Consider the following 14453-nt stretch of genomic DNA (forward strand, 5'->3'; position numbering starts at 1 on the left):
CACATAAATTTTACATTATTCTTGTCTCCTTTGCAACCCTTTCATTCCACAATAAAACTTCCAAACAAAAACCAAAACACATTAAAACGGAGGAAATTCATCATCGTCACAATTTTCCTCTTTTTTACTCTAACTATTCTCCGAACCATTAATTTTCCAGCAGTCAATACTTTCAAAAGAATCGATTTAGCGAGCTCTCGTCCATTTATTGACACTCGTTCACCGTTAAAAATAATCCTTTTACATTTTTACATTCACGCTCGTCCCTTCGTGAATCACAGCACCCTAGGATACACCGATACAATACTAGTATAGCGTTATTTACCACCGTACGATCGCTACGTAGCGCAGATTTTGCCTGCAGGCAACGCGACGCCAACTCGAAGCTTTCGTGTTAGAGCTTTCGCAATTTCGAAGCTGGGAGGATAGCTGCCAGATGAAACTCCCATCAGAACGTAACTTAGGGAGCTCATGAGTAGGACGTTGGTTGGAAAACAGGGGGCCGGAAGCTTAATCAGCTGACTAATTCCGAACGCCCGCTGATGTAGCCCGCAAATCGCTACTAAATTCAAGTATTAAGGCCGATCGGTGATCGATGACGCATAAATCTACTATCTAGCAAATCCCTGGCTCTGCCAGTTTTTTTTCCATCGGTGTCGTTATAAAAGCATTAAGGTATCGAATGATTAGGCTTCTTGGTCGCGTATGTCAGTCCTGTGATTGATTAATAGCTTCTGTCTAGTTTCTATAGCGTTTCTAACGTATTACAAATTGTTAAACATTTATTTCTACTTCGAATAAACAAAACCGTACTTTTTTAATATTTCTGAGAGACACGTGTAGTTCTTTTGTAATTTACACAAAAATTATTTTCATCTTCGTTGTAATTGATTCGTAAATACCTCTGTTCAAGTCAGTTTCATTTTTCTTAATTTAATATTCCTTATGCTCTACCTGATTGCTTCCGAAATTATTATAACAATAAATTAATTTGGTAATTCCTTAGCTTTTAGTTATTTCAAAACTTCTAGAATTTTTTCCTATGTAAATTACAGCAAAAAGTTTCCTTTTTTCTCCACTACCCTTTCAAGTTTCGATATTTGTTTGTTCCTTTTTTATGAAGTTTAGAAAATTCTTTATGAAATTTCTTGTTACCGAAGATGCTAATCAATGAACAAGATTCAGGTACAGATTAGTATAATAGATTCACGTACGCCGTGTTATGTATGCGTCGCCTAGTGTTTCAGTAATCTATGTTTATACAGCAACGACCAATGCATAACTGATTCGTCGTGACTAAGCAAATCGAGTTAAGCCTAGCCAGATTTACCTTTCTGTGACAAGTAGTCTGTACAATTTCACAATCTACCAAAGAGAAACTTGAGTCCTTCGCGGGAGAAACCCGGAACGTTGTATCGCTGCACGACTTTACGGATAACGCAAAGTTTTCGAGAGAAATACGCGCGAGACGACATTAATTAAACCTTTCGAACTTTCCTCACGCGCAGAAGAACGCTCCTTAAAGCAATGCTCTGGTTACGGGAGTAGGTTAACACGAGCGGCAAAATTCAACAAAAGGTTCAAGGATTAGAATTTCAATGAATCTGTATTTTCTCTATTGTTTTCTGAGTTCGGTGTTTTAATCCTTATTTCAATGCAACGGAGTGGTGGAGAACACAGTTGGAAATATATTATACAGTATAATGTGATATACATACATGTGATGACGCTTACACCGAAATTGAAAATTGAAAACTAGGTCAAAGTACAATATATATAGAATAAGGTATTCTTGTACTAGTCTTTCTTTTTAAGAAAATTGACTTTAAGTGTTTGGTGAATGTGCACTTAACTGGGTTTCAGTTTAACAGATTTTAGTTGTAGGTTAGTGCTTTTAACGTATATTTGCATTTATTGTATGGGATAATGCAGAACGCCCACTGAAGCAAAATAATTACGAAGGATAAATTTTATTACTTTGGGAATTGTTGAAAATATTTTTTTTTTTTGCGTAGTTTGCGCTTGATTTATCAAACTGAGTTTACTATAAAATAATAAAATATATATATTATCTATGAATATTCTGTTTCATAGTATGGACTTCGTTTCTCAATACAAACACAACTATAATTATAAATATTAATTTCCAGCGAAATCTCAAGCTAATTTGGCATTGTAAGTAGAATATAGACGTATATATCAGACAAACGTTCAATATCAATTTTCTCGGAAACGAAGCTTCACATGAAAAAATTGTATTCTATGTTTCTGACATAATTTCATGTAGTGTCACCCACTTGATGCTTATACTACCATTTGCAGGACACCCTATATATGTATTAAGGAATATGTGTTGGTAACGTTAAATATTTAGTCTCTGAGAGGGATGCAGGCGCTAAGTGAAGCTTAACGATATTAGCCGCTGTCTGGAAGGTTCATAACGATCAGCATCAAATTACGGTGTCCCCTAGCGTTGATAAGTACTTAGTTTACCTCGAGATGCCGAAAGTACGGTTTTTATCGTTTTAATGGCTAGGCACTCGATTAAAGAAGGGAGAATCCATTTACAACATTGCGCACTGAACTTTCAGGCTTCATTTTCTTGATAATTATTTTAACGTCAGAGTTATTTTTACAAGAAAGCTGTGATAAAAGTTTATTAGACACGTCTTTAAATTCAGCAATTTACTTTATCTACGGATCTCTCGAGTATCGCGAATACTAGCCTATACAAGTATTGAGAAATCAAATTCGAAGTATAACTACATAGTGAAACTATAACACAATAAATTACGTGAATTTCATGTAGAATTCAAAAAATTACTGTAAAACTAAATTATTCACAATTATTCTTAACAAACGTTTATTGATACTTTGGACAAATTAGAAACTCTGATTAATAAGAAAATCGATTTTTAATCGGTATTAATTTTATTAATTTTATCGGCTCTAAGATATAATACAGTATATCAATTTTAAGAAGAAGTTACAACTACGATCAACTTACGCAACAAAGCTAAATAAGACAACGTATGTTATTCAATAATAATCCCTCGACTTTAGATACAATTACCAAACATGTAAAAACCCCTATCTGATACCCACCTTATTTCTCAGTACCATGCTCTCATTTCCATTCGACATTCAAAAAGTCACTCCGTATCAAAGAGCTTCACCTAACAAACTCTATAAACCTATACAACCAAATAAGACCAGGGATATAAACTTACCAAACAACGCAGACGGCTCGACGTCGCGCATAGAAAGACTGGAGGAGGCCTGTGATCCGCTGGATTCCGTGCTCTGCATGCATCTTAGCCTTCTTCTCAGTTTTGGCATGTCAAACGGCAAGTCCCTCAAATCCACGCTGGTCGCGCTGCCAGACGTGGTGGCGTCCTGTTGCATAAGCAATCGCCTCCTTCGCAGTTTCGGCATGTCGAAAGGCAGATCGGATAGCTCAGGCTCGTTGTCCACGAGATTGATGTTATCCAGCTGCGGTTTCAACAAGTGGAACCCGAATGGTTTGCACTTGATCCCGGCTCGCGACTCGATCGAGATGCCACTGTCCGATCCTTGGATCTCCGCATCGCCCGACGACGAGGATTGCAGGGCCAAGTTAATCAGATTCTTGTTTTGCGGTGTGCGTCTCTTCTTGAAAGACGTGTCCATCGGTGAGGTCACGGAGTTTGTGTTTGTATTTCCTGTGTTTGTGTTCGTGTTATTCGACGCGGTTACGTTATTCTCCGTGGTCACGTTCTCTTCAGGCGAGGCTTTCTGGGAATTGTTGTTACGGTTGTTGTCGGAAGTCTCGGAGGCAGGTTCTTGGGACGATTTGTCAGAGATAGGAGACAGTATGTGTAGTTTGTTCGCGTGGTGGGTTAAAAAACCGGTCATAGAAGGTTGCTGATGATGATGGTAGCAATTAGTGCTGCCACTGTCGGAGCTGTGGGAGCTTAGACTGGTACTATGGCGGCTCTCGGAACTACTAGTGGATCTGTTACCCTCGCTAGTGCTACTTCGAAGCGATTCCATGCTACCTCCACTGCTACTGGTAGCCATACTCTCCGTGCTCGAGTATCCCGCCCTGCGTCTACTGGTCCGTAATTTGAATTCCAACAAGCCGACATCCCTACGAGGCCGTAATAGATCACTCTCGGCCTCGTGAGGCCTACCTTTGAACTCCATGATCGGCTTGCTCTCGCGAATCAAACTGCGTGGTCGTTGCCTCTCCTCTCGCGGCCTCCCCTTGAACTCTAGTATCAGTTCCTGGTCGAAACGTCGTCCCTGAGACGATTCTACGTTGTCTTGAGCAAAACTTTTCGGTCTACTTTTGATCTCGAGAATACTACCCTCGCTACTTTGAGGCGAGTCTTTCGCTCTCAACAGAGACTTTACGGGCAATCTTAGATCCTTGAGACGTGGATGGTCAGGTTGACAGGGTAGGTTCGGTGTGCTGCGTATGTTTAACAACAAGTGATCACGGTTGCCATGGAATTTGGCAGGCAACGGTGCCGTGGATGGAGGTGACGGAGTATAACCTCGGGCCGGTAATCTCGGTGAACCGGTTTTCTCGTCGCTTGAATTGATCTGGAGGGATTCGATGTCTTGGGACAGAGTAGAAATATTGTCTGATTGCTGCTGTTGCTGTTGCTGCTGCTGCTGCTGAAGACGGCTCGGAATCGGTTTTGGGCGGAGAAGTACAACTTTGCGTCGATCTTTGCTGCTGTGGGACTGACCAGCGTATGGGACTTGCTGTTGTTGCTGTTGTTGTTGCTTCGACGTGTCCGTCGATGAGCTCGTTCTGCTTACTGGTATCGCGCTGCTGCTTCTGATCTGCATTATCAAACAACAATCAATAATTATCATAAGTATATTCATCGTGAAAGTGAATGAATAGGAACTGATCGGAGAATTAATGTTTCATTGTGAATCTCTCAAGTATATCAGAAGTTAGTTTATACAATACGAAGGTATAACTACGTTCTCGTATAATGAGCGAATTATACGGTTCGGCCGCAATTAAAGTTCAATTAGCGCTAGATAGGGGAAGATTCATAGTTCGTGTTCCGAAATCCCGTAACATTTTGAGATATATTGGACTTTAATTGCTTTTCATTAAAGACCAACAGCCCCGCGTTTCCCTAATATCAGAGAACAGGCAAACTCGGGAAATAAATCGCAAACGCAGATGTTCCCGTAAAAATGATAATTCTGGAATCTTCTTCCTTAAAACGATGAAACAAAGCATTAATATCGTAAAGAAACAGGAAAATTGCGCGAAAAAATATGGGCATATTAATATTATATTATTTACTATGACAAGTAGAAGAAATATTTATCGAATACGTAAATAAACAAATAAATTTCATAAAAGTGCCCCAACAACGTAAGAAAAATAAAACATAATCGAATGCTATCGTAGATGATAAAGGATAAGAACATTGATACGTACCTGTGAATGCAACACAGGATGATTGGTAACCCGATCGAGGTCATCGAGGTCATCGTCAGAGCGATTGACCTTGCAATCAAAGGCCGTCTCGTAGAGGTGACGTTGCCTAGCCATCTCTTCCTCGTCTTCCTCCACCTCCACGTCCTCCTCCTCCTCTTCCTCACCCTCGTCCTCTCCCTCCACGTCGTCCTCGTCCTCGACGAGTATCGGTTGCGGGTCTATCCTCCGTGTACGACGTAGCTTGCGCACTTGGTGCCGCGTTAGTTGCGGCTGCCGTTGATCTAGCTCATCCTCCTCTTCTTCAGCTGATGCGACGCAAGTACAAACCGTGGTTGGTAGGTCGTGGCTTAACAATCTATGAGGAGGCATGAGGGTGTGATCCCACTCGGTGATGATGCACGACGAGAGGATCTCGTTTCTGGCTGGGACAGCATGCTCGCTCCCCGACGTGGGGCTCACTAGATCCTGACTTTGATAATGCTGTTGTGGCTGCAATGGATGTTGTTGCTGTAGCTGCTGTTGTTGATAATGTTGCTGCTGTGACTGCTGCTGCTGCTGTTGTTGTTGTTGCTGAGATGAATAGGAACCCCCATCACCCGCCACCGAGTTTCTCTTCGGTATACCGGGTGTTCGTGAACGTTCACCCGGTACGTCGAGACTAACGCTTTTTCTGTACCTGTTCGGCTGTGACTTGCTTATTTGATCCGGTACCTTGAACAAATCGCCGTAGTAATAGGGTGATGGATGGCGGACCGGCTGATTAGATTCGGTGGGTGATTGATCCGTGAGATGCACCAGGGCTACGCAGTCCACCACAGCCCCGTCGACCGAGCTTAGCTCTTTTTCTCTGTCTACTGACAGAGCACGAGTCGAGGAAGACGCGTACAGACTGTTCTTGCGTTTTCTGATATCCACTCGGCGACCATCTTCGTCATCCTCGCAGGAAGAGCCTGAAGCAGATGGATCTGGAACGAATAATACATGGAATCTTCGTGAGCATCGTCTACTGTACGTGATACATAAAGGCGAATATAGTCTTTATATTTACATATGTATCTTCGTATAAGCTTCAGAGTCCTATTAATCTTTCCTTGGCACGACTAGCGTCTCATAAAAAATATTATGGTAGATGGGCATCAAGATAGAGGAGATAGCAAAGTTCGTGGTAGGAATACACAAGAAGGTATACCATACTCCAACGGATCGTATACCTTTGGTAAAATGAAACCGACGCGAAATTTTCATAATCGTTCTGTTATACGAGCATCGGCTACTCTAAGATGTTGAAGGTGGAGAATAGAGATGCTTATGGGGAGACGAAATTGCCGTGAAATGGCAGGCTGGTCTTCTTAAAAATCACTTGTTCGCCCCGCGAGATATTACCGTAATGGTTTCTGGCCGGCTGACACGGGGTTCTACCTTCTTTCTATCCTCTTTCTTCGTACACTTTCACTCGTTTCAACGTCGTTCCGGGATCGTCTTGTACCCCGAGTTTACGATCGTGTCACAAGCATGCTTAGGTAAACGGAAATCGGCTCGGCGGATCGCAGGAGGTGGGAAATTACATGGACACCCGGTACATTAGCGAAGCAACGTGCACACGCAGTATAGACGAAAGGACTGGAGATAATGGGAGCATTATGCTCGGCCGGAGGGCTTTACCGAAATCCTTCCTTGCTCCTCCTTGGCTAGGGTGGTAAGTGCAAGAGGCACACCATAAACCACGCCAAAAGCTGTTTCTGACAGGAACCGCCTTCCCAAATTTCGCGAGAAAGTTTCCCGATGGAAGCAAAAAATTATTATCGGGATCTCTGTCTGATCTCCGGTGCCACTGTCTCGTTAAACCGCTCAGGAGCTTTAACAGGATGTGAATATTTTGTGAGGCAAAATTAAGAAAATTGGAGAATATCATGGAAATTCGATCACTTATCTTCTACTTTGTACTTTTACTTGGTAAGTAAAAAATGTTGTGCATCTACTATTTCCTTATAAAACGAAAGAAACTTTTGGAACAACCTTATTACGCTTCTGTAAATATTCTTATAAGATTAAAGAGTATTGTAAATATCGAATTAAACATATTCTCACCGCATATGACAAAATGAAGGCGATAAAATAATGTTTTCACAGACGTTCTTCCTTGCGAGCAATACCAAGAATGTGAATTAACATACTGTACATATTTGATGTAATAGTGTTCAATTTATAACTTCAATATAGAAAATATGAGGGATATGTCTAATCAATAATATGTTATATCTACGTGTACAGACGATTACATGCAATAGAATAATCATTCTAGTGATATTTTTCCAAGTAATAAGACTACAAATTAACGTATATATATAATAATATTCAATTTATAACTTTGATATAGACAGTAAGAAAATGTCTGAGTAATAACGCATTATATCACTACTGAGAGCTAGTAATGGAATAATTCTTTCAAAGATATTTTTTCAAATACTAATTATACCGCAACTCACATCTTCTTAAAGTAAAAATGTCTGACTAACGACATGTTATATCACTGGCGAAGTCTAATATCTAGAAGCAAGACAATAGTATTGAAATATATGAGTAATATATAGTAATATATGAGTAACGAATAGCAATGGAATATATCCATAATATCTTCCATTTTTAATTTTTCTGTTCTAAATCAAATTCTAAAAAGAAGAGACCTTATACAAACGTACTCTGAAACGACCACGGTGATTTACGTATGATTCATGATTCCAATAAGAAAGAAACGAGCAAATGTTAATATGCGGGATCCTTTAGAGGAAAAAACGTATGAATTTACGTTGAATACAGCGAATCAACTTATTACCTATTTTCAGGCATTTTCATTATCACGAGGTCCGTGGAACTTCGTTCTCCATTCGAATATAAAAGGCCGCGCCCAAACGATGAAACGAGAAATGAGAAATTAATTCCTGAACAATGAATCCGGAAAATTATTATATAACACGCACACACCTTTTCACGAAATTACAGACACGGTCTCGCACAATTCCTTTTCATCTTTCTTTCCGATTGTATAACTTGTCCTACTCTCGCCACAATGAACTGCGAAGCATACAAGAATTCAATCGAACCATTCATTTCGGAGAAAGAACAAAGCATTCCTTTATAGAATTAAATTGAGGAAATTTGAAATAGAAACTGGGAAAACGAACACATAAAGAAGTAGAAACAAGACTCTGTTATATCATTTTCTAATCAACTAATGTACCACTTTTTATCTAAAATATTGAATTTTTTATTATAACACATAAGTACATTTCATTAATACTGAAACTACAAGAATGACCAATTTGTAGATTTGTATAGAAATTTTTGAACATTTCAATGATTTTTTTGTAAATTAGTGCGGATAAGGACAACCCTTTTAAATTAAGGTTTTATGATGCTATAGTAATAAGTAGTTTTGGTATTAAATAAGAACATTTTTGATAAATTTTAGAATATGGAATATAAAATATCAATTATACAATTCAGTCATATAATTGTGCGTATGATTTATGTAAAATTTAATTCAAAATATTGAAAGATACGAAGTAGTTCGTAAGTGAAAAAATACACCTTGCGACCGTTCGATATGTATGGCGAATTGATGCGTTGTTGAAATGGCGCACGTCCAAAACATCCATCATGTTTCCATGTCAACGACGTTAACGTAGGTGATGCATGCACGATGCACAAAAAAATACGATATCGCTCTTGGATTTTCGCGATGTCGTTGCTCGTGAACTATTGACGTTTAGAAACTTATATAAGAAAAGGATAAACACCAAACTGAAGATTTCTTTGTAAATAAAATAAATTCTGAACTTTCTCCTTCTTATATAAATGATATATGTGTTTAGATATATTTCTTTTTCTTTTGTGAAATAAACTTTATCAGAAAAGTAGTTTCTAAGAGAAAGTTACAATTATTTTATTAATTCTTCAAAATACTATACACTTATTGTCAAAAACAGGTATAAACTTCGTTCTTAACATCGCATCAAATAGTCCACTAACAATTTTACAAGAGATATCAACACGAACTAACAAGATATGTCACGAATCGTACAGAACAAGACCTGAAAGGACAATGGAAATTTTTTATTATCCGTCAAACGCGCGTTTCTCCAATGCAAACTAATAAATGCGATGAATATTGAAACAGACGTGAATTCTTCATATCAGAAGAAAATTGCATATAAAACATTTTACCAGTCGACCAACATTTTTAACGGAGTAACGATACGAACAAAAAATACAATATCGACGCACTGACTACAGTTAGCGCAATATGCTTGAAAAATTATATTAGACCAATATGATAGCGCTTTATAGGAAGGGGTTAGACGACAGTTGTGAACGAAAATGAAAGGTAGCATGAATATGCATCCGCAGCTGGTTCGTCCGGTCGTTTTACACAAGACACCGGATCAAATCTGGAGAGAAATAAACGTATTAAGGAAACCGCTTGCTCGTGCTGGTTGATTGCTTCCTAAACGAGAAATCGATATCCGTGAGGGCGTATCAAGCTAGAAGAAGGAAATTAAATGCGGACTCGCGATGTTTCCATCAAGGAAACTTCTGCCAACGATTGAGGTACAAATTAAACGCTAATGTAATTGTTTCGCAAGTAACGATTAGGGTTTTATGAAAGCTTTGTTCATTAAGAAATGAATGAAGATGAAGTTGCGATGTAATACTGTAATCAGATACTTATTTTGATGAGGTTAAATTGTATACAGAACAAATCACTTGAGATATTGTGAAGGTTAATAGAGCAGGTAAATAAAAGACGAACTCCCGTTACTATACGTATACCACAATCATTATTTCCTTTGATTTTATAGACGTCGATAATTGCAATTAACATTTACTAAGGAATAATGAGAATCATTGTTATTTACCCGCATAGTAGCCTACGGCGTACGAACCATTGACATAAACTACTTAGTGCTCTGTACACTTGAATCGTTGATCCGAGCTACTTAATATTGAACCTATTGGATTATACGTCTTAAATTATATTACGAGTCAAAATCAATATAATAGACTCGTTTATAATTAGCTACCTACCTCTGAGAAATTTAAGAAAACAATTTCATTATTAACAAAAAAAAAAAAAATTCATTGGCTAGGAAATACCAAATACATGGTTCAACCTTTTTCCTCGACACCCCTATTGCACTGTACTATGAAAATTTAAATCGCGGTAATTTCAACCCATTCACGAAAAACTTGACTAAAAATTGACGCTACAAACATTAAAATCATTTTCTATACAAATGAAACAAATTAAATTTCAAAAATATCCATTCCAAAGACACATACTAAGAGATTCGTTTGAAGTCGCTCAAAGCGCGATTAGCTGTGCCGCACGTGCACTATTTTCAATCATCCCCTCCATTGGGTCAGCCGGTAAGCCGCCCCGCTTGGTTCGACGAAGGACACGCACACGACACACACAAGCATACACATGCTAGGTTGGCGTAGGGCCAAATTGCACCAATATTGATTACCGATCGATAATCAGATTTGCGAGTTATCCGCAGGGTGCAGGAAGGGATGCTGCAGGGGAAAGTACGAGTCGTTGAATGACCGAATGAGTTATGAAGTAAACGAGCTACCATCAAGCTCGTCCAAACAACTGATATACGTATATCGCGCGAATCGGTGGAAACGCAAGGATACTCGACTAGAATCTGTAGATAACACGGTGCGTGAGTCAGTGAGCGGTTGTTTGAGTGCTTAGCGAGTGATGTATCGCGCACAAGAACACCAAGTGCGTAAACACGTGAGAAGCTAAGGTGCTCGTATTACAGGGTGAGTTATTGAATAGAGAGTCGCAAGGGTAAATCGGCGACGTCGATGGATATGTTTGTAGATGGTTAGAATGTTAGATGTATTAGGTTGGTTCATGTGAAATTAATTATGATAGCAAATGATATTTCTTATATTGTATACGTCGATGAATAAATTGATGAATAAACACGTCGTAATAATAAATAATAATTGGTATACTAACGTGAAATCGTAGAAGCTTAGTGACAAAGAATTGATCAGGTGAAATCCTGAAGTATACTATAAATATATAATTGTATTCTATAATATAAGCAACCACTCATAATGAAGTACTGAATTAGTGTTTATTAGAGTGTTTGTATAATTGTGTCGTAGTATTTATTTGTATAATTGTATTGTAATATTTATAGTAGTTATTAGAACGCGAATTTGTATACATTTCTAAAGATATTCAAACTAGAGCACATATTGTAATATTTTCACATATTCATTAATAGCATTTGTCATTATAAATCAAATAAATCTCTAATTCCTACACCTTTATTCATAAAAAAACATAAAGTTGCATGAACACATTGTAGTTTAACGATTGTAGATTAATTATAACGACACTGTGCTCCCACAATCGAGTTAATCAACTTAATCAACTTGGCATAATCTCCGCTATCTACAAGCTTACACGTAACAAGTACTATCAGAAATACAAGCCAGATACTCACACCTCGAGGGAAGGCGTCGTACGCGCGAAACAGTGAATGCACACGGGTACACAGAGTTACGTAATATGGGTGGTAAAGCAGAATTCACGCGAACAAATCGATAACACCGTCGAGAAAGCGTTGGTGAATGAATCAACGCAATAGTTGCGCGCTAGAATGAACTGGATATGAATACACGTTGCCTGCGACGGAGTAAACGTTCGAAGGGGCGCGTGACGTAGAAATAGACTGCACGCGCATACATTTAGGGTTCGCTATGCACTCGAAGGGTGTACAGTCTACCCCTAATGAATCTATTAGTGCCGGCGAGCGACGACCCCTAGCTGGCAATCGCCACAGATAACGCGATGCGCTGTTACGCGTCGCGTGCACGCTATGTTTACACGTACTGTCAGATAAGTCGACGAAATATTCACCGGATTATTCCCCAGAACTGATATTAACCCTTTTGATAACTATAGACGATATTAAGCCTTTTATTATTATAATGATTCATCACGAAAGGATGTATTTCACAGAATTGTGAAGATTCAGATTGTTGTAAAGAAGATAGCAACTAAAGAATACTTCAAGAAGATAATAATTAACAATATAATACTTTAATGTTAAAAAGGTAGTAATGTATAGTATTTAGTATTTAGTATATTATAAAAATTTATATCAATTTGTCACAAGAAGAGCTTAATATGCTTTCTCAGTAGTTTCACTATTTACATGTATTAGAGAGAACTAGAGGTCAATTTTTTAATCATAGATAAAAGAATACTTCATTGGAAAAGAAAGTGTGTACAAATATTTTTGTAATCTCTGTACGTTCTTAATCCAACAGGTATAGTATTTTTTATACTATAATTGCATACAATCATTTATTGTATTTATTATCAGTAAATACGCTATTACTATACAATGCATGATTTTATGCAGAGACGATCGCGATGAAAAAGTTAAGCGAACAGGGACCAGAGTAAATGGATGGAACACGTAGTTTCAGCGTAGGTGGAGGCTGCAGCTAGAACGAATCGATTAAACTCGACGGATAATGATGTTAGAGCTTGCAATTTCTGACGAGCCAGTGTCAAGGTCGTCAGAGATTAATATACTTCGTACTTGTTTCAGGATGGCGTATCGGAATTTGTGCAACGATTGCCCGTTTAGAATTGTGCAGTAGGCGATTAAGCTGATTGCTAGTGCAGATTGTGTACTGCACAACTGTTTGTTTTGTACAGCTTAACGAACTTGTACCGGTGAATGTTAATTGCTTAGATAATGATTTGTTAGGATATAGCATACCATAGCTAGTACGGAGTGAATTACTTGGTATCTGGTAACCTGTTAAACACTTCCACTGAGTTCTGTGTTTAAGTTGCCTGATACAAGAATTATTCGTTTTAAGAAGAAAATATTGTTGTAACGTGATTTACATGTTTTTAAAATTTATGGTATTTAATTACTATGTAATTACAGTTACAAGTTCTTAAACTTATTAATTAGAAAACACGAGTTAATTCATCACTCGGATTGCCAATTTCGTGGACATAACAATTTTTCTATTTAGAGTTTCGCTACCTTTTGATGTCGCCTTTCTTAGGAATAAATTATATCATATTAACATTTGTACGAATGTAGATGTTTTCTGGTTAAAATTGTTCATTATTTCTCGATTTTGTATTATATAAGACAGGTTGCAAAGATATAATTCACTCACGAATACCGCAATGTGAGTACATCATTCAATAATACTCAAAGATATAATTGTACCTGTCAAAGTATTTGTCTTTTTAAATCAAACAGTATCTGCCCTTCACATTCTAATGTACAAGTATTACAATCTATCGAACACATGGAAATATTGTAATATAACTTTGCATAGCTATTGTAATATACTCTTATCACGAACATGTTGAGTTAGATTCTTATAAAGGGAAAAATATTATACCCGTACCTCACGATGAATACCAAGTAACCCTCCCTGTGTTTAAGCAAAATGTTACTATCTTAAGTTATATAGCAAAAATATACACACCTATTCCTTTCCTCCGCTAACGGTGTCAATTTAAATTCTTATAAGGGGGAGATATTTAAGATCATAGCTTAGAACGTCTGCTATCATCAACACGTTTACGAAGCATTTTTCTCAGAAAATAACGTTTGAACGGGAGGCGTACAGAACGATAATCCCGGAATAAAATGTCCGGGATTTCATCAGTCCTATAAAAACCTCCGAATTGTCACTTATACAATCTTCCCTTTCCCGGTGCGATTCGACGGGGACGAACGCAATGACGAGAAAAATTCCGGTGAAAGCTTTATAAAAGAGCAAGTCTCATCACCCTCGGAGCCACTTCACTCTGCTTTTTATTAGATATTGTCCTCGTAACATAACCGGGGTTGAGCTTCGTTTCTATGGAATATGTGGGTCGTAGGACTGTATCGTCGGGAAAAGAAAAAAAAGAGAGAGGGGGGGGGGGGAA

At 38.2% G+C, this 14453-nt stretch overlaps 1 protein-coding gene across 1 annotated transcript in view; it reads right to left on the reverse strand.

The window, feature by feature from the left end:
• The window catches only part of LOC100748169, a 247496-nt gene that overhangs the window by 18521 nt on the left and 214522 nt on the right, over positions 1 to 14453 (reverse strand). Inside the window, exons 5-6 of the mRNA XM_003490246.4 lie at positions 5453 to 6417; positions 3231 to 4833 (exon numbers count right to left, since the gene is read on the reverse strand). Of these exons, the coding sequence (XP_003490294.1) occupies positions 3231 to 4833; positions 5453 to 6417 (2568 nt within the window). The remainder of the gene's footprint in view (positions 1 to 3230; positions 4834 to 5452; positions 6418 to 14453) is intronic.

This window comes from Bombus impatiens, unplaced genomic scaffold, assembly GCF_000188095.3.
Source record: "Bombus impatiens unplaced genomic scaffold, BIMP_2.2 scf_0418, whole genome shotgun sequence".
In the NCBI taxonomy this organism is placed as follows: domain Eukaryota; kingdom Metazoa; phylum Arthropoda; class Insecta; order Hymenoptera; family Apidae; genus Bombus; species Bombus impatiens.